General features: G+C 42.1%; 2 protein-coding genes across 3 annotated transcripts in view; one reads left to right on the top strand and one right to left on the bottom strand.

The window, feature by feature from the left end:
- fam120b (family with sequence similarity 120B) overlaps positions 1-16,432 on the bottom strand; it is a 30,959-nt gene extending 14,527 nt beyond the window's left edge. The window contains exons 1-7 of one of the 2 annotated variants that reach the window (XM_034116982.1): positions 16,355-16,432; positions 2,830-2,967; positions 1,940-2,130; positions 1,529-1,662; positions 1,247-1,369; positions 749-940; positions 401-665 (exon numbers count right to left, since the gene is read on the bottom strand). In XM_034116982.1, the coding sequence (XP_033972873.1) occupies positions 401-665; positions 749-940; positions 1,247-1,369; positions 1,529-1,662; positions 1,940-2,130; positions 2,830-2,965 (1,041 nt within the window). In that variant the 5' untranslated portion in view covers positions 2,966-2,967; positions 16,355-16,432. Of the gene's footprint in view, positions 1-400; positions 666-748; positions 941-1,246; positions 1,370-1,528; positions 1,663-1,939; positions 2,131-2,829; positions 2,968-3,283; positions 3,371-16,354 lie in introns of those variants that run through there. The other variant, XM_034116981.1, reaches the window with a different exon arrangement.
- LOC117471769 (delta-like protein D) lies at positions 14,244-22,389 on the top strand. The gene is made up of 12 exons (XM_034116980.1): positions 14,244-14,332; positions 14,436-14,735; positions 15,410-15,470; positions 16,242-16,499; positions 17,808-17,868; positions 17,973-18,103; positions 18,210-18,379; positions 18,649-18,865; positions 18,955-19,128; positions 19,236-19,974; positions 20,109-20,388; positions 20,690-22,389. The coding sequence occupies exons 1-12, from the start codon at positions 14,279-14,281 to the stop codon at positions 20,693-20,695; spliced, it is 2,451 nt and encodes an 816-aa protein (XP_033972871.1). The 5' UTR covers positions 14,244-14,278; the 3' UTR covers positions 20,696-22,389.
- The last annotated feature ends 2,258 nt before the right edge of the window (positions 22,390-24,647 follow it).

Here is a 24,647-nt window from a genome sequence, read left to right as displayed (position 1 = left end):
CCACGCAGCATTCTCATCTGTTTGTCATTACTGGTGTCATTTTCTGGTTTCTAACAAACGCCATTGTAACACATAAACACTGATGTTCCGCTGTAACGGTGGTCGACTCATCAGAACAGAGTGGGCGAGCTGACCAATCAGAGCACAGTGGGCTCATAGGGAGGGGGGGAGGGGCAGGAGCTCCAACAAGGCGTGTAGGACAGAGAGAATACACATACTATACAGAGATGCTGTATGAGAAACCAATGTGATTTTGGAACATTGAACAATGTAAATCTGTAGAACTCAACAATGGAATTATGATCAGTAGAAATGGCCATGTCATGGGACCTTTAAGTCAGAGGAGGTTTTGGCTCTCAGGTCTTCTCCGTTGATGAGTTAAAGGAGGTACAGGACATACCTTTAATATTTCTGAACTAACATGTTTCTCAAAGGCAGAGGAAGGTGCAGAGATGTCACCGAGCTGAATAGCTTCCTCTCCAGGTAGTAAATAAGAGCGAACGCCTCTCTTCAGTAGCTCTCTGTGAGGAGCTGACAGATTCAGAGTCTGAGGGATGAGCCCAGTCTCTTGCTCCTCTCTGCCCCACACAGAGCTCACGAGGTGGGATACAGCCATAACCATCTGCCCCTGGGGAGCACCAGAGTGTGCTGTGGGGTTGTCTATCCTAAGAAACAAAAACATTGATTAAAAGCCACTTTTAAAGATGAATTCAACTAAGAGCAACCCTCAAAGTAAAACCCAAGTCACCTGTATGTTGCCATGGCGTTGTTCCTGATGTGCAGCATCTTATCCTCTGACACCACGTCGTTACCTAGGAGACAGGCCAGCAGTGGTAGCTGGGCAACAGTCAGTCCGATGGTTTGGCAGAGCCTCTGTCGGTCGTACATGACCGTGGTTAGGCTGTGTATCCGCAGCTTTGCCACAGAGAAGCAGGGGGCACTTTAAAAGATACAACTTTTTCCATGAGCAATTTATAAATAAATTCCCGAAAATCAATAAATCAATTTCAGCACTTAAACTGTAAGCAGGTACTCAAATGTGAATTAGCCTGCTTTAAAAAGCTATTCTTGATTTCTTCCTATTATTTGTATTACCCATATTGCATGGAATTATCAACAGATCCTAAAAGATAGTAAAGTTCAATGAATTTCAAACTCTCTGTGCAAATGTTTTATCAGTTCATTTTAATGTTATTGAAAACAATATGCCTTTAGGTCGATATATTTACTCTAATATTTAACAAACCTGTCATATATGATGAAGTCGGAGTCCTGTCCCAGAATGCCCATACTACCATGCTGACGAGCATAGCTGGCAATCTCATAGTCAGCCTCCCGCACTGAGCAAAACACCTCCTGACCCAGTGACCTGCGAACAGTCAAATATACATTAAGAAAAGTATAACAAGAACGATTATTGGATATCAGATTCAACTCATTGTAAAATAACTTGCGAACAATTAGAAACTTATTTTCACAGTGTTTAGATGACTGTGATTTCATCGTAATTGGTCTTGAAAATGCTGACCTGAGAGCAAAGCGTGTGAATGTTGCCAGACCAGAAGGCAGACAAAAGAGCTCTCTACCGGGCTGCTCTCCCTGAGCTTTGATGTGACGAAACAGTTTAGAAATCTGCCCGTTCACTCTGCGTCTCCTCTTCACCTGTGGACAGAAGGAGATGTTGTTCACAGAAGGATGATCTTAAATTGAGTAAATCACAGTCCTTCTGCAAGTTAATAGTTAAATATGAGAGCCGTTTCATACTTTGTGTCCGATATGCTATGACATTATTAAAGGGATACTTTGGATGTGATTGGATGACAATAAAGTTGAAGTTGAACTTAACATCTGCACTATAGTGCTACAGAAAAAGGCCCGGCTTGCACCATATTCAAGTTTGATTATTTGAACGCCAAAAGTTCAGAGTTTCTTTTCTCACCCACTCCCGTCTCTTCTGCTCTTCCACCACTCCGTCGAAGAAGAAGACCAGTCTGATGCCAGCTGAGCTGAAGGCCTCCACCCAGCCCTTCAGCCCATCCATGTACTCCCTCCACTGCCCCCCACACACCCAATCTTTACACGAGTACCAGTGGCGCAGGCAGGCCATACCATCCACAACAAGTGTGGGTCCTGATGGGAGGGGAAACACAACTGTAACAAAGTGCCGGTCTGCATGCTAACCCAAATGATTGACAGAAAGACATTTGTAATTTACTGTCATTTTGACTCTTTTGGTTTTATTAGATCATCAAGATTGTGTTCCTGATTGATTCCAGCCATTCACACTGATATCCTTGGCTGTCACTGATTTACCTTTGTCTGTATTCCTGTTTGCACTACTCTACGGATTCAAGCTACCAGCTTCACTTGATGATAAATCAACGTATGTAGCTGGGAGCAGCAGCGTTTGTATTGGTAATCAAGTAACCAACTACCATAGCTTAAAATAAGATACTTGACTTGGCCAAAAGAAGATACATAAAATGCTTTAACAAATGTCATACTATAAATATCTATATTATGAAAAGATGTGTATAAAATGTATTTTTGATTTGTTCAAATTTAAGCTAATTTATTGGCTCATTGCCCAGACCAGACAGATGCACGTAATAACAACAGAGTCACAGAAACACTACACAAAGATGCACAGCAACAAGACATCAAATAAAACCAACAAGGGGCAAAACAACCACAAAGAGACACAAAACTACTAAAAACGATGACAAACAACTGCAAGGAGACACAACATTAAAACAAAGATGAACAGAACAACCAAAATATACACACAACTTCTGACTATGACTACTTGCACACTGATATAAACTCAACTGGTACTGTTAGCAGTGGTCGTGCAGCCTGTCTGTCTTTTAGCAGCGTGTTGTCGGGACATTTCTCTCAGGTTCACAGACACACACGCCTCTGGACAGCAGCGGTCCATGAAGCTCTGAAGACCTTTCACACCCATTCCTGCAGAGAAGAGACAGAAAGGGGAGTTCATTCACAACGTGTCAGGTAACCAGCAGTGTATTGAACGGCCGCTTTAATGGCAATGTGTAACATCTTGTGTATGAATTTCATGAGTGTGACTGTTTCAGTTGCACTTCGCAGAAAAACACACTGTGACTCTATTCAATGAAAATAGATCTCAATGCTAACAGTTAGCTTAGCTCCTAACCTCTAAAAACTCATTCATTGCGAGGCTTCTGGGTGTCCTGTGCTTACAAACAAACTCGTATGTGAATACTTTCGCCCCATATTACTGCTTCGCATAGCAGAGACTTACTTTAATATTGGTGTAAGTGAGCTGCATGTATCCGTGTTGTGTCTACTTGGTGTAAATTCAAATTACTTCCGCTATGTTACGCATTGGGTGACGTCATCACGTAGCAAAACAAAGCACACGTGCTCGGCGCACGTAGCGGCCAGAGTAAGTGTGCAGGGTTGGGTCAGATTACTCTGAAATTACTGAATTGAATAGAATACATTACATTTGTAATCACATAGGCGATCTAATCTGAATAATGTGGACTTCTTCAGGATCAAACATTGAAAATAATTCATTTACACAAAAAAATAGTCTTTCTGTTGAAAGTTTTACGAACATTTTCAAGTAAAGTCACCATTTGCAAAAAAAAAAGGGCAACCTGAGAAAAGTGACCTACTATAAAAACAAATCATATTTTACTTGTTTTGTATTGTCACTTGTTTCGTGCCGATTTTGTTTAATCAAACCAACATTATCATATTGTTTAAAGTTTCATCATTTTACATTTGTTTTATTTTAAAGACATGATCAGAAATGTTATCAAATAAACCTCAACCATGTAACTCAAATTGCAGCATTTTCTTCTAATGTTATCTGGACTGATTAGCTATTTGTTTATTGCAATCTGTTAACATTATCCCGATTACATGTAATCCGTTACTAGCCAACCCTGTGTGTTTGATTAATACTATTATAAAATACTGTGTGCAGTTATCCCTGAAACACAATTTGGACAACAAACTTAAATCATCATTGTACTGGCGCAGTAATGAAAAAATAAACATCTTAATGTGGCATGAATGAGAATAGACTATAGAGGTTTTTGTGGGCTCAGTCCACCCATAATAACTCCCCAGGCTAGGATCAGAGACGGGCTAATTGCTCTCCAGGCTCTCCTGGAGAATGGGGGCTCTTTTCTGGAGTCACAAGCTATTAGGTCTACCTTCTCCACACAAAGCACCCCCGTCCCTTCTACTCTATTGTCTGAGTGGAGCAGGAATAAAGAAAGGGACATATGCTGGGTGTCAGTCCAGCTGTCAGCATCTGTCGTTCCTCAGCCAGATGCTCTGTGGACTGGGAGGACAATCCAGCCCCTCCTAGTCAACTGATCTTCAAGGAGGGAGGAGCTGCGTTGTAAACCTGCCCCCCGTTATTGCACTGGAAAGTTATGACCACTGAACTCATGAAGACCACATATGCATCTTGGTTTTAGACAGAACTTGTGCAATGTTTTGTTTTCTGTGTATAATTGATTCAACCCATATCTAACGGGGTAAGAACAACAATCTCTTTCAGAAGAGAGACCTGCCCAAGACGGCAACATAAAAAGTTAACAACTACCACAAGAAAAACTTTAAGTAAGGCATAAAGTCTTGAAATGTTCGAATGCTACGCACAGTGACAGGTCCCAACCAAATCATTCAATTGTACTTCAAAAAACTTCAAAATCCTGCATGGAGACACATTTCTTAGCTTCAAGTCTTTTTAAAGGCTTTTCCAAAGATGAGGGGAGCAGTTCAGTCCGTGTTGTAATACTGTAAGTAATCAGATACGATGACTGCTTTCATACTGTTTCCAAAAACACCTGCGACTATAATGATCAAGGATCCAATTTAAGTCTATAAGGTGACATGTATACATGCTGTAAATATCAACCAATGTCAAGTATTAGAAAAATCTGTTACACAAGTCCTTCCAGCATATTTTTACAACATTGCACTATTTTATTGTCGTTTACCATTGATAAAAACAGTCTTACATTGTATTTAGTTTTCCTTCTTGTAGTGTGTTTATACTGTATATACTTTAAAAATATGTATTCATCTTGTTTTACCAACTTCTAGGCCTACATTAGCTAAATGTTTATGTTTACTCTTGTTCAGTTTGTTTGGCCTTGTTTTTAGTACTATTTCTATTTTGGTGTAAATACAATGGAACAACAGAAAAATGTGATTCCAATTCCTGGTGTTGAACTCATACGTGGCCAATTCAGCAGATTCTGCTCCTGATGAATCAGGCAGCAGACCTGTGAATACGTTGAATAAACAGCTGCTCTCTTCTTCTCTTCGCCCTTGTTCAAAACTTTTAAACTTTAAAGATCCAGGTAATGTCTCAGGTTTAGGTTCAGGTTGAAAGCCTGATAATCAGACTGAATTGCTATTTTTATTTTCAACATAAACAACAACCATGCAATACAAAGTACATCAACATACAACCGTAGTGTAGTCACACAAAATAAAGACGAACCGATGACCAAGGCTTACAACGTATACAAGCACATACTGTATAGTTGTAAATGCAGTTTGACGTTATCCTTTAAAAGTTTTCTTTTTTTCTTTCTGTTCTGTCAACAGATTGAGTGCTATTTTTTAAATTAATTGTATCTTTCCAGATCAGCAACATAGTGTTTTTACCCACCAATAATGCTTTTTGTGATGGTTAAGTCTTAATAAGGCCTACAATGTCACCCAGGACCAAGATATGACACAGTTTTATCGAATTAACAATAACAACTTTATGTCAGGATATGTCTTGTCTTATCTTGTTTTGTTAAAATGAAAATAAACAGTTAAAAAAAAAAAAAAAAAATAACAACTTGAAGGACTTTATTCAAGATCTGAAATTCCCCATGTAGATACCTTTATTTTCTGCCAACTTGAATTACAAAAATCAATCTAAACCTCATGGATTTAGATCTGCGACATAAACTTCTGTTCTCTGAGGTGTCTCAGCACTGTAAACTGCACTCATTGCCAAAAAAAACTTTAGGCCCACATCAAACCACCTGCTTTAGGGTAATATTGAAAAAAACATTGGCACTAAACAACTGTTCTGTTGCCTCACAGTCACCCACACCACAGCACTGAGACTTATCGTGTTAAGGTATTTAATGACATCAACTTAAACACAGATAGTGGCAAAGTTTCAGTAGTATTACTGGAACTCAGTACTGTAGTGAACGTTGACCACAACATATTACTAGATCAATTGAAAATGCTGTGTGGGACTTCCTGGCACAGTAGGAAACTCTGAATGACAGGCACTTCTAGTATATAGGTAATTACACATCTGAGCGACAATCAGGCATACAGAGTTCCCCAAGGCTCTATTCTGGGGCCTCTTTTGTTTAAAATCTGTAAGCTTCCATTGTCTCTGATTATATATAAAAATAAATTACCATAACAATTGAGACAACTTTCAAATTTGTATTTTTTACATTAATACATCATTGCATGTTGCATTTTACTCTCGTCCATCCAAAAAGCTTTAAAATAGTACATTTAACCTAAACGTATGCTAATGTATGGTTTCACTCGACAAGAAGTGTCTTAAAGACTGCTATCTGAAAAGTAATCGCAGCTGTCTGACTAATGTAGTGTAGTAAAAATAACAATATTTGTTTCTGAGATGCAGTCGAGTATAAGCATAAGTACTTTGGTAAATGTACTTAGTTACACTTCAGCACTGCACACGCTTTAAATTCATGCCCCTATATGTGAACACAATAGACCAGAGGTGGAGAGGGGTTTATATAATCCTGCATCCCATTTTCAACAGTCAGTGTTTGGGTCTGTCGCCTATTCACGTTGTATCTTTTCAACTTCCTCCTCCTCCTACACTGACCCTTCCTTCTCCTCTTCCATCTCCTCCCCCCTGCTGCCTCCCCCACTCCTGACCAAAGCTTGACTCAGGAGAAACAGAGGCAGATGTTCCAGGAGCACACGACTGCCCTCAGCCCTCCCCCAACCCCTCCCATTTGTACTGGATCAGCAGTTAACCCCCGGAAAGAATTGACCATACAAGCACGCACACACACGTACAAAGAACACCGCTGCACAAATCTGTACTGGCTCAACAGTTGTCCAACTGAATGAACAACACACACACACACACACACACACACACACACACACACACACACACACACACACACACACACACACACACACACACACACACACACACACACACACACACACACACACACCAAGTGCTGTCCAAATCCCGTCAGTGTCGCTGATAGTAGCCACCCCGGGGTCAGGCCTGGTGTCAGCGTCCAGGGCCGAGGGTCTCTCTGGGCAGCTGGCCTGGCTAATCCTGCTGCTGGAGGCCACTGGTTCTCAAACTAAAGGCCAAGGACCCCCGGGGGGCCACAGGGCAGGGATCTCAGGGAGCAGGGAGTGTGCGATTTGTTCAAAATGCAGGGTTTTTTGTTTGTTTGTTGGCTTGTTTTAAGCCAACATCAAACATTACATTTCATGGTGACGCAAGACTTTAACTGTGATAACAATGTTATGTGGGAAGATTGCTTAAAAATATTCAATTTGATGTCCCAAAAGACATAGAAAAAACAGCATATCCTCAAATTAGAGGTTTTAAAACTAAGTTTGTTTGGCAATGTTGCTTAATCAGTTACCTTACATTATTAAAAACACAGATTTAATGTAAGAATGGAACATGCAGATGAATAAAACACATGTCAAAGTGGGCAAAATATGTTTATGTTGAAACTATTCACAGTTACATTTAAGAGGAATGTTGAAAATACAGCCAATCTAAAAAGTAAAATGATACCTTAACACAGACTACTTAAATATTTTTTCACTAAATGGACTTCCTATCTTTCATATTCCTGTCAGTATATCATGTCTGTACTGTAACACAGGTATACTACAAGTTTGTGTCACACGTGGAGGCTAACAGGTGGTTTAAGTTGTTACATTCCTGACTGGGATGGTAGGTGTGCTGCCTCAGGTCGCTGTGGCTGTGATGGGGAGGAGAACCGTGAGTCTCAAGTTTCTGATATGACTGAGATGTTGTTGCTGGGGAGTCTTATCCATCAAGTTAGCCCGACTCTCCATTTATCATTACAATAAGTGCAGGAATGATCATAATCAACACCTGCCTATCTATCTATCTATCTATCTATCTATCTATCTATCTATCTATCTATCTATCTATCTATCTATCTATCTATCTATCTATCTATCTATCTATCTATCTATCGACCATCTATCGACTTTGAATCCAATTAAGGTTCTCAAAATATTGGTATTAACACTATTAAAAATACATATGTGATAACAGTTTTTAAATGATCAATCAGATAATAAGTATATATATGCTTTTGCACTGTTACAGATTTTCTCTGTACCAGATTTTTTATTTTTTTTTATAACAAAAAACTCTTTGTTTTTATAGATGGCACATTAATATTGCTCTTCTGAATAATTTTTGCCATGATAATTGATTAATAAACAATCTGATTTTGTGACAGCTCTAAATGCAATGAATCAGACTAATGAAATAAAAAGCACCACAGGAATTTGAAACACTTCTGTAATTGAATATCGGTCTCCATTCAGCCGTCATCAAACCTTTTCAGTCTAGGGCACAAATTAGATATCTCAGTCAGCACCCTGTCTGATTAAAAAAACAGTATTATGGTTGTGCTTGTGGGAACCTGATCAGCGTAGACGTGGAGTTACATTTGTTCTGGCTCAAATTGAATGATCCAGAGTTAACTTTGATTTCTTTAAGTAACTGACCAGACCAAAGGCTGCCATGCTATGTGCAACGGTGTGTGTGAGTGTGGTTGTGTGTTTGGGTGTGTGTGAGTTTGAGTGTGAGGGTAGTCGGTGTGATGGCAATATTGTGGTGGTTCCCACGACGGCCATCCATCCATTTCTTGGCACGACACACACACACACACACACACACACACACACACACACACACACACACACACACACACACACAGGCCATATGGCCACCTCGTACCCCTCGCATGCCTCCACTGTGATTTGGCCCAGAGTCCCATCAAGCAACTAGTAGCATCCCTCTATGGAGGCATTTGGCCTGTATAAAGGGGGAGATAAAGGAGGAAGAGATATAGGAATGACAGATAGAATGGAGAAAGACATAAAGAGTGGGGATCACAGGTGGGAGAAGTACTCAGATGGTGTACTTCAGTTCAAGTAGAAATACCACAGTCTAAGAATACTCTGTTACAAGTAAAAGTCCTGCATTGCAAATGTTACTCAAATAAAAGAACAATAGTATTGGCATCAAAATATACTTAAAGTACCAAAAGTAATTCGACTCATGCAGATTTACCCATTTTATAATAATATGATGCATTAATGTGTTTATCACAGATGGTAAACGAATAATAAACCCCAGTAATGGGGTCGAAGTACAAAGTAGCACAACATTAAAATACTCAAGTACAAAACCCTCAAAACTGCACTTAAGTACTGAACTGGGTGAAGAAAAAATGTAAAAGGAGAGAGACTTTATAGAGAGATAGGGATGATGGAAGCCATTTGGTAGTTGGTTAGTGTTTTGGTGTTTGGTGAGCAGATGGCCGGGGCTCGAGGAGGGGCGTGTCTTGTCCTCGCGACCCTTCACAAATCACACGGTTTCTCCCCCGAGGGGCTCGCGACTCGCCGTTCAATAAGAATCAATGGGAATTACTTCGCGAGAGAAAGGGATGAATGGGCGGCGGGGCGCGAGACCTCTGCCTTTGTTGTCCGCCTGCGTGTCACAGAGCTCCTGCTCACACACACACACACACACACACACACACACACGCGCGCACACGCAGATACACATACACACACACAGACAATAGGGAAGCACTTCAGTTAAACAATCGACCTCCAGTTAAACAATTTTTTAACCTCACTCACACAAACACACACACGCACACATACACACACACACACACACACACACACACACACACACACACACACACACACACATACAGGGGTTGATCAGATGGGAGGAGTTTTTTTTAACTTTCTGCTGTTTCCTTAAGACACAATTAGAGAATCTCCTGGCATAAATTATGTTTTAGGCTAAAATGTCGCCTTGATACTGATAAATGAGGGAGGGAGGGTCACTTTCCATCTCACCATGCCTTTCAGTCACGCTTTGCTGCAGTAATCGGAAAATGTGTGCCACGTCATGGTGATGAATGACTGATAGTATATTGGCCTAATACAGAGAGGGAGAGAAAGAGCACCAGGACCTCTGAAAGTCGGGATGAGTGTAAATAAAAGGCTTCAAGAGAGAGATTTTACGCCACGCCACATAGGAGCATTGTATGCTATTGAGAAGGGGGCTGAAATCAACTGGTTAAATGAAATGAGCAGCTAGGAGCAGCGTCCTATAGCTAAACACACATACGGGTATCTGGAAAGACTGTGGCAGGCACAGATAATAGTGTTAAAGCTTAAGGTTAAAGGCCTTTCAATCAGCCTCAAGGGGTCTAAAGAGCACATATTGGACACGCAACCACATTAAGCTTCTCATTTTTCTATACACTGACCCCAGAGGGAGTTATAGATGGGCAGGGTCATTAAACGTATGCAATGATATAAGAAAACACCAGCTCTACACACAGCAATGCATCAGCAGCACTGTGTGTGTTGACATGATGGACTGAGAGTTATCCATAGGGATAAGCAGTGGTGGATCACATTTACTTTAGGGGAGACGGGGGTAGTTTGGTGCACACATGTGTTTGGTTTCCCTTAGAGATCACCGAAAGAAAGAAACATCCAAATGTTTATGATCTTCATAAGATTCATTTTGCATAATATTGATGATAGTTTAACTGTTAACAATGAATTGTCGCGCAATCATGTGAGCTATATGATAATAGGGCACCTGTTCATTGGCAAACTTTTGGTAAGGCTATACTTATCATTATAATAGTTTAGTGTTCTATGCACCAATACAAAAGTATGTTCACACATGAAGCTATGCGTTTTTGTAAAAACTACATTATAATTATTTTTATTTTGAACGGTTAATGGAAAAAGTAATTACGCATTCATATGAATTAGTTGTTAAAACAATTTTGTTACATTTTTTCAAATGGGCAAATATTGTTGTTTAAGTTCTAATGTTTACTTAAGTCAAGGATCTGACTACTTGTCCACCACTGTGAATGAATGCCTTCTTGGGGGACAGCAACAGATCTAAACATTGATGCTGTGCACAGAGAGCAGCTTCACTTAAAGTTGTTAATCAAGCCCCCTACTCAAGAGGTGGTGTATCACTCTGCAGTCATATGTTTTCTGCGGACGTCACTACCTGCTCCAACACATTAATGAAGAAATCCTTCAGAAAGGAGGCCCTCTCTGGATCTCTGTTACAATGTGTTGTAAAGGAGTTGAGTTGATTGACAAGTGCAGCAGCTAACAATCAGCAACTCCCCTCTCAGCCATAGATAGATAGATAGATGGATAGATAGATAGATGGATAGATAGATAGATGGATAGATAGATATATAGATAGATAGATAAATAGATAGATGGATAGATAGATAGATGGATAGATAAATACTGTTATTCAAACATATTTTATACTTACTACTTATTATTATTATTAATGTTTAAAGAAGTGCTATCAATATAGATATATTGATCATCTCAACCTTTGATATCTTAATATAGCAAAAGTGTTGTCTTTTCCTGTAATTCAAAGGTTGCATTGCAGTAAAGTAAAGTTATATAAGTCATTAAATCCCTTTTTCTGATAATTACTTGTAAAAAAAACTGTATGTAATATTTTGTTAAAACACCAATAGTCAACCATACGATATGGTAATATCTATATATCAAGATATTTTGTCAGAAATACATGGTTTTCCTTTATGTTTTCATTGCTAAGCTGTATTTTTGAAGTTTAGTTAAATGATAGTTAATTGCCATACTCCTTATTTTATAAATCATAACCTTATAAACAATTCACAAATCAGAAGAGCACAATGGATTTGGGTTTTGTTTCACTTTGATGAGAGATGGACAATATTCATGCCATACCAACATCTCCCACAGCCAGGGATAAGCTCATCACAACATCATGCCAACAAGTGCGAATTCTTCCCCACATATTTCTGCGGATACACACTGATATGCAAATTAGACAGTGTGTCTAAGAGCCGGTGTTATGTTTCCATGTTAGACTACCCACAGAGTATTATTTCAGGGACTTATAGTCTATAATGTTTTATCTCTTGTAATAGTATGCATGGAAATGTGATATTTTGTTATCAAACATATTGTAAGATTACTGTTTATGCAACCGGCCGGCCATGCTCTCTCTCATCTACATCCCTTCATCACTCGATCGCGTTCTCAGATAGCAGGAGTATCAGCGAGCCGATATAGATAGAGAGAGAGCTAGAGAGAGAGAGATTCTATCGCGGATCATGAGAGATATCTACTCTCCAGATCTCTCTCTCTCTCTCTCTCTCTCTCTCTCTCTCTCTCTCTCTCTCTCTCTCTCTCTCTCTCTCTCTCTCTCTCTCTCTCTCTCTCTCTCTCTCTCTCTCTCTGGTGTTGTATTATTGTGGGAGAGCAGGTGCTGCCGTCCCAATTACCATACAGCTGAAAGCACAAAGAAAAAAACTTTACTCCCTCTATGGCTCCCCTCCTCCTCATCCTCCTCCCCCTCCTTCTCCTCACAAAGTCCCTTAATGACAGCCACGCGAGTGACACACCACCAAGTTTTTTACTGCCTCCACCTAACAGCATGATGTAGTCTAAGGAAATCCAGAGGCATGCGGTCAAAAGAGTGGAGGTGTGTTGGCCTGCAGCCAGTGTGTGCGTAATTTCGTGCGTCTTTACGCATGATTTCAAACGTTTAACCTCCTTAAAACTACATAAAAATAGCTGATATTAAAACCATTTAAATTTCTAAAAATATAATTTAGGAGTATAAATACAGACAATGTTAATTTTGGTCATCACGATGTAGAGTCGAAGTTATGGGTGAACTGTAAATGAGTCCAAACTTCTTGGCATACGACAATCCAATTATAAATTATATAAACAACAAGCATTTAACGATCTGCCATTTTTTTTATTTCTCATTTAATTAGTAGATCAGACCAGCATTTAAGCATTAACACATTATGTAAGATGACATAATACATCACGTAGAGCCGGACATGACAAGGTGTATTGTAGGACAAACAACTAAGAAAAAAAAGATACGGTAATAGGAATAAATCGACTTGTTTTGGGGGTGTGAACATGTGAAAACCACGGCAGGGGTAACACCATAGGAATGTGGCGGAGCAGATGGTCGTTGTAACGCAGTTGGGGCGGCAGGCTGCCGGCTGGCCATGCAGGGAAACAGGCCAGCCAAGGCTCCACCAGCATAACCCCAAATATGAGATGCCACCGTCCCACTGCCTGTGTATAAATCACTTGATGCTGAGATGTGGAGGATTTCGTGCAGAGGTTAAAGAATTTGTCGGAATGTAAATGGGCCATGTTGTGGAGGAGGGAGGCATCAGGGGAAGCAAGGGGTTGTTGCACATTTAACAGCTCACTAGCCATTTGGTCTGTCCCTTTGAGAGAAAGAGGGGAGGGGGGTGGTGGGGGGCGGGTTTAGAAAAAGTTGTGTGCACCCCTTCTCCCCCCCTCTTCTTTCTTTGTGATGGCCCCGGGGCGGACTTGTGGTGGTGGTGGAGGGAGGGGAAGAAGAGGAGCAGAGGGGCTCATTTGCATCTTATTACCCTTCGCCTGCTGGCCCGGTATAAAACCCTGTGCAGGGCAGGAGACCCATCAGACACACGCACTGTTATCCGAGAGAGCGCCACAGAGACACGGATATTTAGCATCAGCATATCATTATCAATCAAGTGGGAAAATAAACAAGGCCGTCGAGATATTCATCCTACAGCGATTGACTGGAATTATATTTTCATCGAGGATTTCATTCACGCTTCTCCAAGGGGATCCTTCCGCTGAGGATTACTTTACACTGTAAAACTTTTTTTTTCTCGCTCTGTCAAAAACTCGTGCCTCGTATGGACAAATAGAGGGGCAGAAGACAGACGCACCACAGAAAAAGTTTCACTTCATCCTCCCTCACCTTGACTGTGACATATCGGGAAGCTTTTTTAACAAAAACACTTTCTCCATGAGTGTTTGATCCGGGCTACGGACTTGTGCAGCTTTCACTGCTTGTTGAAGGGCTGTCAACACAATGGGACGCCTGTGTCTGCTACTGGTTGTCACTCTCTCCTCACTCACCTGCCAGGTAAGTTCAACAAGAGTATGATAATGTGTAAAGCTATTAAGTTGTGTGTGTTTTTGCACACTTTTATGGCTGTCTCAAACACACTGCTGCTTGTGTGTTTTAGGTGTTGTGCTCCGGAATGTTTGAGCTGAAGTTGCAGGAGTTTCTAAACAAGAAAGGGATACAGGGGAACTCAAACTGCTGCCCCAGAGGCTCTGCTCAGAGCCAGCACCAGCAGTGTGAGTGCAAGACTTTCTTTCGGGTTTGTCTGAAGCACTACCAGGCCAATGTCTCCCCCGAGCCTCCCTGCACATACGGCGGGGCTGTGACTCCCGTCCTCGGCTCCAACTCTTTCCAGGTGCCGGAGACCAACGCGGAAAGCTTCACCAACCCAATCCGATTCCCCTTCGGCTTCACATGGCCGGTAAGACCTCTAATGATCATGCATTACTGTATCTCTGCCCCCATGGGAATCACTTCATGCTAATTACTGTATAATGTTAACTTATTATGCATTTAATTGATAGTTTTTACTGTGATATATGTCATGTGGTCTGCATTATGATGTTTAAGGAGTATAACTGTGAGACTGTGAAGTTATTATAGTCTTATTCCAGTGGGACACATTCACTTTGAAGAGTGCAAAACGCAACAGATGCTCCCAAACTCAACACTTGTGAGGGTCTTTGTCAGCACTGTGTGAGAGGGGCTATTGTAGTATTTCTGTGCTCTTTGGTAGGATAAAACGGGGAGGGGAGGAGGGCGTGTGTGTGGAGTAGGAGGGGGGGGGGGTGTTTTCACCAAACGCTCCTCTCCTCCGACCAGGCGTTGTGGGAAAATTAACATCCTCTGAGTTGGCACATCATTGGCAGCGCAGCGTGAAATTCCGCCTCGTTTGGTTTTACGGCGGTGTCAGAGTGTGATAGTAGCAGGGGTGTGAAAAAGGAGCAGGTAGTAGCCCTTATTAGGCCCCTAATCAACACGGGAATTAGGCTGTGAAGTTTATTGGGAGGCCTCCTATGGCCCTTTGCTGCTCTGCGGAGGGAGGGAGCCTCCAGGCCGAGCAGCTGTTGACTCTCTCTCTGTCTCTCTCCTCAGGGGACGTTTTCACTGATCATTGAAGCCCTACACACTGACTCCCTGGACGACCTGGCAACAGGTGGGTGGCAGCCAGAGAAGGCACCAGTGTAACTCAAAGACAGGCCATAAGGCTAATAGTGGCTTTGTTTTCTTTCAGTAGCATGTTTTTCACAAAGTGCACACTCAGGGCGACATGGAGTTTGATTAATGTTTTAAATACATTCTGCCTACACTCCTAATATGACCAAAATAAACACTTCTCTTCTACAAATATATAAGTAAATGACATGTTATATTATTTATCTAGCCTTTTACTTATGAGCATGTCAATCTTAAGATTTCAGTATAAAGGTCTTTTATATGTGTCAAACTTTTCTACACCTGGAGGTTTGTTAAACATCTCTTAGGATAAAGACCACCCACAGTTTCTGCAGGTGCCAGTTAAGATGAGCCCCTGCAGTGTGATAGTAGTTGTTGTTATCTTTATGTCCTGCTCTTATCACTGCATTAACGATGACTAACTGACCACATCAGTGTGTGTCCGTGGTGGTGGAGATAAGGAAAAAGCTGGTGGTCACCAGGTGAAAAGAAAGTTGAAATCAGACAGCAGCATCCTGCTGTTTACTGTCTTTAAACAATTTAAAAGTATTACTGGCAGTAAACCACCTCCAAACATGAGTGACTGTCTTTTATCATATATCTAAATATAGAAAAGAAAAATAAATAAATATAATAAATCATTTATGACAATGTCTGCTCTCATATCACACCTGTTCTGCAGAACATTCAATCATAACACTGACAGTAACAAGATATGACCAATAACAAGCTGTGTCTTTGCCCTTTGCAGACAATCCTGAGCGCCTGATCAGCAGGACCACCACTCAGCGTCACCTCACTGTGGGAGAGGAGTGGTCCAAGGATATGCAGACAGGCGGCAGAACCGAGCTGCGTTACGCTTACCGTTTCCTGTGTGATGAGCACTACTACGGCGAAGGCTGCTCCGTTTTCTGCCGACCCAGAGACGATGCTTTCGGCCACTTCAGCTGCGGCGAGCGCGGAGAGATCATATGCAACTCTGGCTGGAAGGGAGCGTACTGCACTGAACGTGAGTTGGCTTGCTATTTAATCAAACTCTCAATCATTCAGGCTCTATGGAGCAACATGAGGACATGCCATAAATAGGAGATAAAAGTGAACCGTTGTATGATTGCCCTAGTTAATATTTAACTTCTCTGGCAGCTGCTTGTGGGACAGATAAGCTGAAGGGGCAGGACCGTTATGAGGTGCTGCTGTTTACATACAGCTTCTCATCTCAGAATACTTCTAAGAGAGCACTCACTATTGGCTCAAGAGTGTTGTATGCAAATCTCAGAACTATGAGCTTCAAACTAATACCAATGAGGCAAAGGATTTCTGAAAAGTTTATAAATTACTTCTCAGAGTTAATCACTGGCCTGTCTTCATTGTTGAGGGACTTTTTCTATCTCCTAATGCGGGGCCCGTGTGCAACAGGCGTCAGTTAGTTATCCCATAGCACCAGAGGCCTCCTTTCTAATGAGCCGCAGTGGCTCCTCAGTAATTCACACGCCGCGTGCCTTCCATTAGACCACTGGGGCCTCCTCGCCCCAAAACCTCCTCCCCGATTGGCCAAGTGGGGGTCCTGTATTGTTGCGGCCCGGGCCGGTGATTGGCCGAGCGGGGTTGTGTATTGTTGTGGAGGGGGCAGCTGCTCGGTGAGAGGAGACAATGGAGCAGCTGTCTGGTGGTTAGCTCCACACAGACCAGCTGGCCCTGGGGGGAGGAGGAGGGGAGTGAGGAGAGACGGGAGGAGCGGAGGAGGGAAAGGATGAATGTAGAAGAGGAGAGGAAGAAGACAAGAGAGGGGAAAGGTTGATGGAAGAGGAAGGGAGAAGAGGAGGATGAGAAATAGGAGGGGAGAGAGGGAGGAGAAGAGGAGAGGGGCCAAGGGTGAGAAAAGGGACTTCTGACCCAGTCAAGGGGAGAAAGGAGGCTTTGTGTGGGATGCTTTTGTGTTGGTGAGCCACCATGTTAAAGGAGAGGGCTTGTTGGCTGTTGGTGACCGAAGCTCCCTTTAGGATGTTGAAGCTGAAATGTAACCTTTCCAGGAACTTCTTCAGCTTTGTAGATACCAATATTCCAGCTGATCTAATGACCCTGAAGTGAAGCAACAGGCGTCTGTCTGTTTTATTAGGTCTCTGTGACGAGACTGTAGACAGACAGGTGAGCAGCTTAACACATTTGAAAGGCAGACAAACATTAAGGCAGACAGACAGGCAGGCAGCAGATTGAAAAGGCCCTTCTGAATGGGAGACTGAAGGAGGGCAAACATGTGTTTGTTTCCAATGCTGGATTCCCCGATATTCACCTGTCTCTATCTGTTTCCTCCCTGCAGCAATCTGTCTTCCTGGCTGTGATGAAAGTCATGGCTTCTGTGAGAAACCTGGAGAGTGCAAGTAAGTAACGCAGACAATACAAATGTAACGCTATATCTGGGAGTTTCTTAGACAGATCATAAACACAAAGAACGTTATTAACAGTATTTAATTGATGTTCCCAGGTGTCGCGTGGGCTTCAGTGGGCGTTACTGTGACGACTGCATCCGTTACCCAGGCTGCCTCCATGGCACCTGCCAACAGCCGTGGCAATGTAACTGCCAGGAGGGATGGGGCGGGCTCTTCTGCAACCAGGGTGAGTTTACTGAGAGATTTACTACTTTGTCGGCATTAAATCAGCCCTTTTTGTTAACACACATTTACTGTGTAGTTTATTAATGTTGCGTCTCGATTTCTTTCAGATCTGAACTACTGTACGCACCATAAGCCCTGTGTAAATGGAGCCACCTGTACCAATACAGGTCAGGGCAGCTACACATGCTCCTGTCTGCCTGGATACAGCGGAGCCAACTGTGAGATTGAGGTCAACGAATGTTCAGGAAACCCCTGTCGCAATGGAGGCAGCTGCACTGTGAGTATTAATCAAAATGTTGATAAAAACAATCATATTGATGGGAACAAGAATCAGACAAACATCTGCACAATGTGTTTATAACATTTGCTGGACATTTGGTGCAGAACTTTTGACAAAATGTGAAGAATATGTATATTCAAACTTTGCCTATTTCAATTTTCTGCATGACCTTATTAGACTTTCTGTTAAAGTTTATTTCTCTGTTGATATTCAAACCTGAATACAAGCCTGTGTGTAACCATCGTTTTTCATTATTGCCAATATAGGACAACGATAACGGCTATAAGTGCACCTGCCCACCTGGTTTCTATGGAAAAAACTGTGAATTAAGTGCCAACACCTGTGCCGACGGGCCTTGCTTCAATGGCGGGCGTTGTGCTGATAACCCTGAGGGTGGTTACTTCTGTCAGTGTCCGATGGGATACGCTGGCTTCAACTGCGAGAAGAAAATCGACCACTGCTCCTCCAACCCCTGTTTGAACGGTGCGTTGTATTCTGTGTTTCTGTTGAACAGTTAAACCTAAATCTATAACAAATATCTGGAGACTAATCCCCTGTCTTTGCCTCTGCAGGTGCAGAATGTGTGGATCTGGTGAACTCCTACCTGTGTCAGTGTCTCGACGGGTTTTCAGGTCCTAACTGTGCGGACAGCAGCAGCCTCTCTGGAAACTGCCTGTCCTTCCCTTGTGATAACGGAGGGACTTGTCAGGAGGGAGTGAACGGCTACACCTGTACCTGCCCTCCAGGTATGACAGCACTCCACATATATGCCTTGTGGGATTACAATAATTAGATTTCATTTTAGTTTCATATGAGTTTTGTTCTAATATCTTAAACTCTGCTCCCTCTGTAGGATATACTGGTGAGAACTGCAGCTCCCCCATCTCCCGCTGCCATCACAACCCCTGCCACAACGGAGCCACCTGCCATGAGCGCGGCGGACGCTACGTCTGCGCCTGTGTGCCGGGCTACGGCGGCCACAACTGCCAGTTCCTGTTACCTGAGGTCCCCAAGGGTCAGCCGGTTGTGGACGGACCAGATCGCCGTTATTCTTCTCCAGAGAGTGAAAATGTTGAAGATGAGGAGGATGACGACAGCGGATTCCCCTGGACAGCAGTGTGTGCCGGCATCTTCCTCGTTCTGGTGATCCTGATCGGCTGCTCGGTGCTGGTGGTCTTCGTTCGGGTCAAGCTGCAGGACAGGCACAGTCACCACAGCGACAGTGTCCACAGCGACAGCCACGAGACCATGAACAACTTGACGACCACTAACAATTGCCTCCGCAGCGACTTGGGAACCAAGGAATTGGGCCCTATGATGACAACGTCGATTAAAAACAACAACAAGAAGGCAGATTACCATTCGGACCTGGCCGGGTCACTGGGGGGTCTGAGTGGGATCAGCGGACTCAACGGATCGGAGAAGAACGGCTTTAAGAGTCGCTACTCCAGCGTGGAGTATAACCTGGTCCACGAGGTGCGGCCTGAGGAGCTGCCGCTGTGTAAAGAAGAGCAGCGTGAAGAGCCAGAGGTCAAATGTGAGATGCTGGACGAGTCTCACTCAGAGGAACAATGCAGAAAGAGACAAATCAGGTACATACTAACTATATTTAAGACTGCTTGGACATTTAGTTTTGTGCATGCCTCAAAATGCATAGCCTAAATGAAATAGTGTTGTGTGAAGGATGTCTTTTCCTAAACGGTTTGTGTTCTTCTTTGTCCCACAGCAGTGCATCAGAAATGAATCAAGTAGAAGAGTCACCGAGCTGCAGCGAAGCAAAATATCAGTCATCCAGTGAACTGAACAATCACGCAGCAAGTGATCTCAAATACCAGTCCTGCAGTGACATCAAATACCGGTCAACCTGTGACGTCAAATACCAGTCCAGCAGTGATGTTGACTACCACAATCCTAGTGACAACAGGTACCAGTGTACCAACGACACCAAATACCAGTCCGTCTACGTCATGTCGGACCAGAAAGATGAATGTATCATCGCTACAGAGGTGAGGACACACACAAAAGGAAATGGGCAGCTACGTTATTTACTGAATTGTATTGAATGTTTTAAACACCATAATACTCTGGAAATGAGTTGACTGAAGTAAAAATACAATTTGTTAATAATAGACTTTAATGTAGCATTGTGCGTTATTCATATAAAGTACCTTTAACAAGGCCTGAAAAAAAACGATATATAAAAAATGGGTTTAACAATAATTCACTATAAGGAGTTTCAACTGTATAGTAATTGATTGCAACTTCCCGCAGCATACTAAAATCTGATTTGTCCTCTCTGTCTCACAGGTATGATACCAGACCAGTTCCCTGTGGTCGGTCCACACACAGCCCTGAGCAGTAGAGCTCAACTTGTCTCTGGGAGGTTTTACTCCTGCTGTTTGCTGCTGTTCCCTGGGATTTACCGGAGGACTTTGAGCCAAGGTGCTACTGAGCCAGTGCGTCAGAGTCAGTAACGACTTGGCAAGGACTTAGTACTACAGTAGTACTACGGGTGAATACTTGACGTTGTTGACCTGCAATGGATGTAAGGTCTAATGCTGACTCAGTGCTTTGGATGAAACACAAGTACAAACGTTGTAAAGAAGATGTACTGCTCGTACCTGGATAAACTATGGAGTATCGACTTGGATGTTGACCGATGATATTGTAGTACCTTTGAAGTACTGATTGAATGAACAGTGTAGTACCTTGGAGTACTGAGAACTTTTGAAGTACTGTTGTACTACTGTTATGTGTTGTGGTTTTACAATTCAGTGTAAAAGCTGTTATTGATATTGGACAGTTCATGTTCTGTGCAGTGCTGCTGAGTGATGCTATGTTCACAATACGAGCAACAAAAGCAACAGTGTCTCAGAATCATTGCTAAAGTGTTGCCCGAGCCCTGGTAGTAATCTGGGTAAATACAGGTTTTCTTCAATTTTTAGAGGAAAGGAGATGGTGAAATAAAAACAGATGATTGGTTTACGGTATAAAAAATAGAAAATTCACCTGATTAATTTTATCCTAATGCTTTTCGCTCGTACTTTAAACGTAGCATGAGTATGAATTTACAGCCGCTTTAATTAATTCAATTAAAGTGGGACTTGTACGGCAGCTGTGCATGACTCTGCAGCACTGACAGACAATGTTGGCTGAGCTGGTTCTCAGCAGAAAAATAGAGAACTGAAGACTCCAGTAGTGACTGCAGATTGATCCAACATGGATCCTGTTGGGCCATACTGGCCCCCTGACCCCTGAAGGTTGTGATACACAGGGCAATGTTTTGGGCAGGGCAACTCAGGAAACACAGCATTAGGCATGAGAGAAACATCAGACAAAACATAATTTTATAATACACTTGGTGTGGCAACACTGTTTCTAGAAACGGTTATGCTACTAGAGCCACTTTGAATAATTAACATAATTAAAGTGTAATTATCCAATTGGATTTTTTTTCTGGCAGCTCGTTTGGCCACAATTAATTGACAAAATTACTCAAAATAAGTCAAATTCTTCTCTGGTGATGTTGTGTTTCCAAGTAAGCCAAGCTATAAAGAATTAGTCTTAACTGCCAAGACCTCATTGCACTATGAAGGTGAGCGTGTGTGTGTGTATGAGTGTGTGTACAGAAGAGGTGATGATACCTGTGTGTGGTGTCACATGTATGCACTGCCCACTCCCTTCACTCCCAGTCTTCCACTATTAGCCAATTGAAGGACACCTGCCTGCCGTTGGTTAGCATCATTTGTTTTTTATTTTATTTGTTATCTAAAGAAAGATGTATTCTTTTAATTTAATTATGTAATTATTTGTGTTCCATTTTGTTGTGATTTATTTTGTTAAACCTGTTTTAATTTAAGTTGTATTGTTTTTATTTGGCAGATAATGTATGTATGTAAGTATGTATGCATGTATGTATGTGTTAGGCACTTGAGACCCCTGTGACTGTGTTGTATTTAAGAAAATAAGTCGTATGTACAGAGCCTGTCATTTTTATTACTGGAAAACAGCGCAATATTTTTCCAAAATAAAAGAGGAATGAAATATAGCACATCTGATGTTGAGTGATTTTATATTTATATATGTGGTTGCTTTTTCTAGACAAGATTCTGGGAGAACAGATTGAATGATTACAGTATGATATTCATATCTAGTGTGCACAACAATTGCCTTGGTTATTTTGACTTGCTTTGTATCATCTCAAATAGGGAATTGATAATCGGCTCGTGTTGAGAAGCATTTCCTGGTTGTCCAATTCATTCAAATCGCATGCCTCCTAAAAATGTTTTCCCTCACAATGAAGTAACGCCATACACACAATTATCATGTCATAATTTGATTTGGATCAGAGCCATGGCAGATAAAAGTAATTTAACGCTAGCCAACCTTTACGTACCCCCCTTTTCCAACCAGCAATTTATCTAGGATCGATAAAGGTTAAGTGACAAGAGCATAAGATTATGGAACGGCTAACAAAAAACTCTTGTAAATTCCTCTCACTAACCACAAACGATGGCAAAGCAAGACGTAAGCAACAGTGTGGCTCATTGGCAGAATTGTTTACATTTTCAGTTCCCTGAGCAATCCACCAAATTCAAGCTGAAGGATTTCTTTGTGTGTTGGTATTTGCATATACATTTGTGTCTGTGTGAGAGAGTGTGTGTGTGAGTGTGTATTCGTCTGACGCAGCAGAAGACTGTCTCCTCGTGGAACCACTAAATGAGACAAAGACACACCCCATAATCATAGACCGCTTAGCTAGCCTCCTCTGAGGCCAAAGCCAGCTCTTTGTGTGTGAGTATTTGTGTGTGTGTGTGTGTGTGTGGTGTGTGTGTGAGTTTTTTTTATGCGAGTGCGAGAGGGAATGTGTGTCTATATGTGCATTGGCTACGTATGTGTGTTTATATTAGTCTGTGTTTTGATTTGCTTGTGAACAAATGTTTTTGTTCTGTACATGAGCGTGTGTGTGTGTGTGTGTGTGTGTGTGTGTGTGTGTGTGTGTGTGTGTGTGTGTGTGTGTGTGTGTGTGTGTGTGTGTGTGTGTGTGTGTGTGTGTGTGTGTGTGTGTGTGTGTGTGTGTGTGTGTGTGTGTGATCTTGTTTTAAGCAGAGGGGTATTTATAGCTAGAGAGAGAAACCACCAGTCTGGATTTAGTCCCGGTTGCCCCTGCCTGACTGCTAAACTGTGTGTGTGCGTGCTTGTGTGCGTGTGTGTGAGTGTGAGTGTGTGTGTCATTTAGAGACCACTCGACCACTGGGAGTGTAGAAGTCGTCATCAAAGAAACTCATCTGGTTTACAGTCTCGTATAAACACACAAGATGGTGAAATTGGATGACATATGATCAGAAATTTGCAACAAATTACAGAGGACAGACTGTATTAAGTGTTAACATTGAGGCACATTCGCACACAAACTCACACACACACACACACACACACACACACACACACACAGGTCACAGCCTTGCTAACTAAAGTAGAGTTATAGGAAAGAAAACAAGTTAACCCCATGTTAATATACAGAGTGTTGCAGATATTAACCGTAGAGATGTCTTCATACATTTCTTATCTGGATCCCCATTAGCTTCTAAAGCTAGCCTTATTTCTGATACAATGTATGTTGATCGCACTCAGCTTGTGGTGCTCAAAGCGCCCAAAAACTTTTGGGAAAAACGTAACCACAAAGTCTCTTTTGGAAAACATGAATTTAAGATCATCCAGAGATCTTGTTGTGAGTGATATAGGAACTGTTTTCCTTCTGTCAAACTACACGCACAATCTGCATCACTCTGCTACTGTTTAAATCTCGCCCTGCCACCGGCCTCTTGTCCATGAGTAGATTAAAGGAGGTTAAAGGAAATATATATTGTTGATGTTGGCCCAAACTGTCCCTTTAAAAGTAACTTTCCATTCATATAATAAAACAATCACTTATATAAGCAAAGTTACGGTGGACATGTTGGTGCAGTGACCGGCCCTGTGGTTGTACACGGAGACTGTTGCCCTTCCAAAGACTGTGACTGCTCAGAAAGTATTTGCTTGTATTACACAAGCGGCAGGCAGTTGTTAGCACATACCATGCTAAGCTTTTTAACTTAACTTTTTTTCAGTGCCACAATAGCTTTTCGCTGAGTTGGAAAATCACAGGAGACAGGCTTAAAGCTGGTCCTTTGTTGTTGTCAGGCTGTCCTCCGGCCTGAACAGTCGCACACACTCACATCCTCCCTCTCTGCATCTCTCTGGTGTCAATAGTCAGACAAAGCCC

Source organism: Trematomus bernacchii, unplaced genomic scaffold, assembly GCF_902827165.1.
Source record: "Trematomus bernacchii unplaced genomic scaffold, fTreBer1.1, whole genome shotgun sequence".
Taxonomy (NCBI): Eukaryota; Metazoa; Chordata; class Actinopteri; order Perciformes; family Nototheniidae; genus Trematomus; species Trematomus bernacchii.
Note: the sequence above shows the minus strand (reverse complement) of the source record. Positions and strands in the feature narration are given on the sequence as shown.

Coding starts and splice junctions, on each gene's coding strand:
- LOC117471769 (XM_034116980.1), top strand. CDS start 14,279: ATGGGACGCCTGTGTCTGCTACTGGTTGTCACTCTCTCCTCACTCACC. Junction 16,500..17,807: donor GGGAGCGTACTGCACTGAAC/GTGAGTTGGCTT, acceptor TCCTCCCTGCAG/CAATCTGTCTTCCTGGCTGT. Junction 18,866..18,954: donor CTCCAACCCCTGTTTGAACG/GTGCGTTGTATT, acceptor TTGCCTCTGCAG/GTGCAGAATGTGTGGATCTG.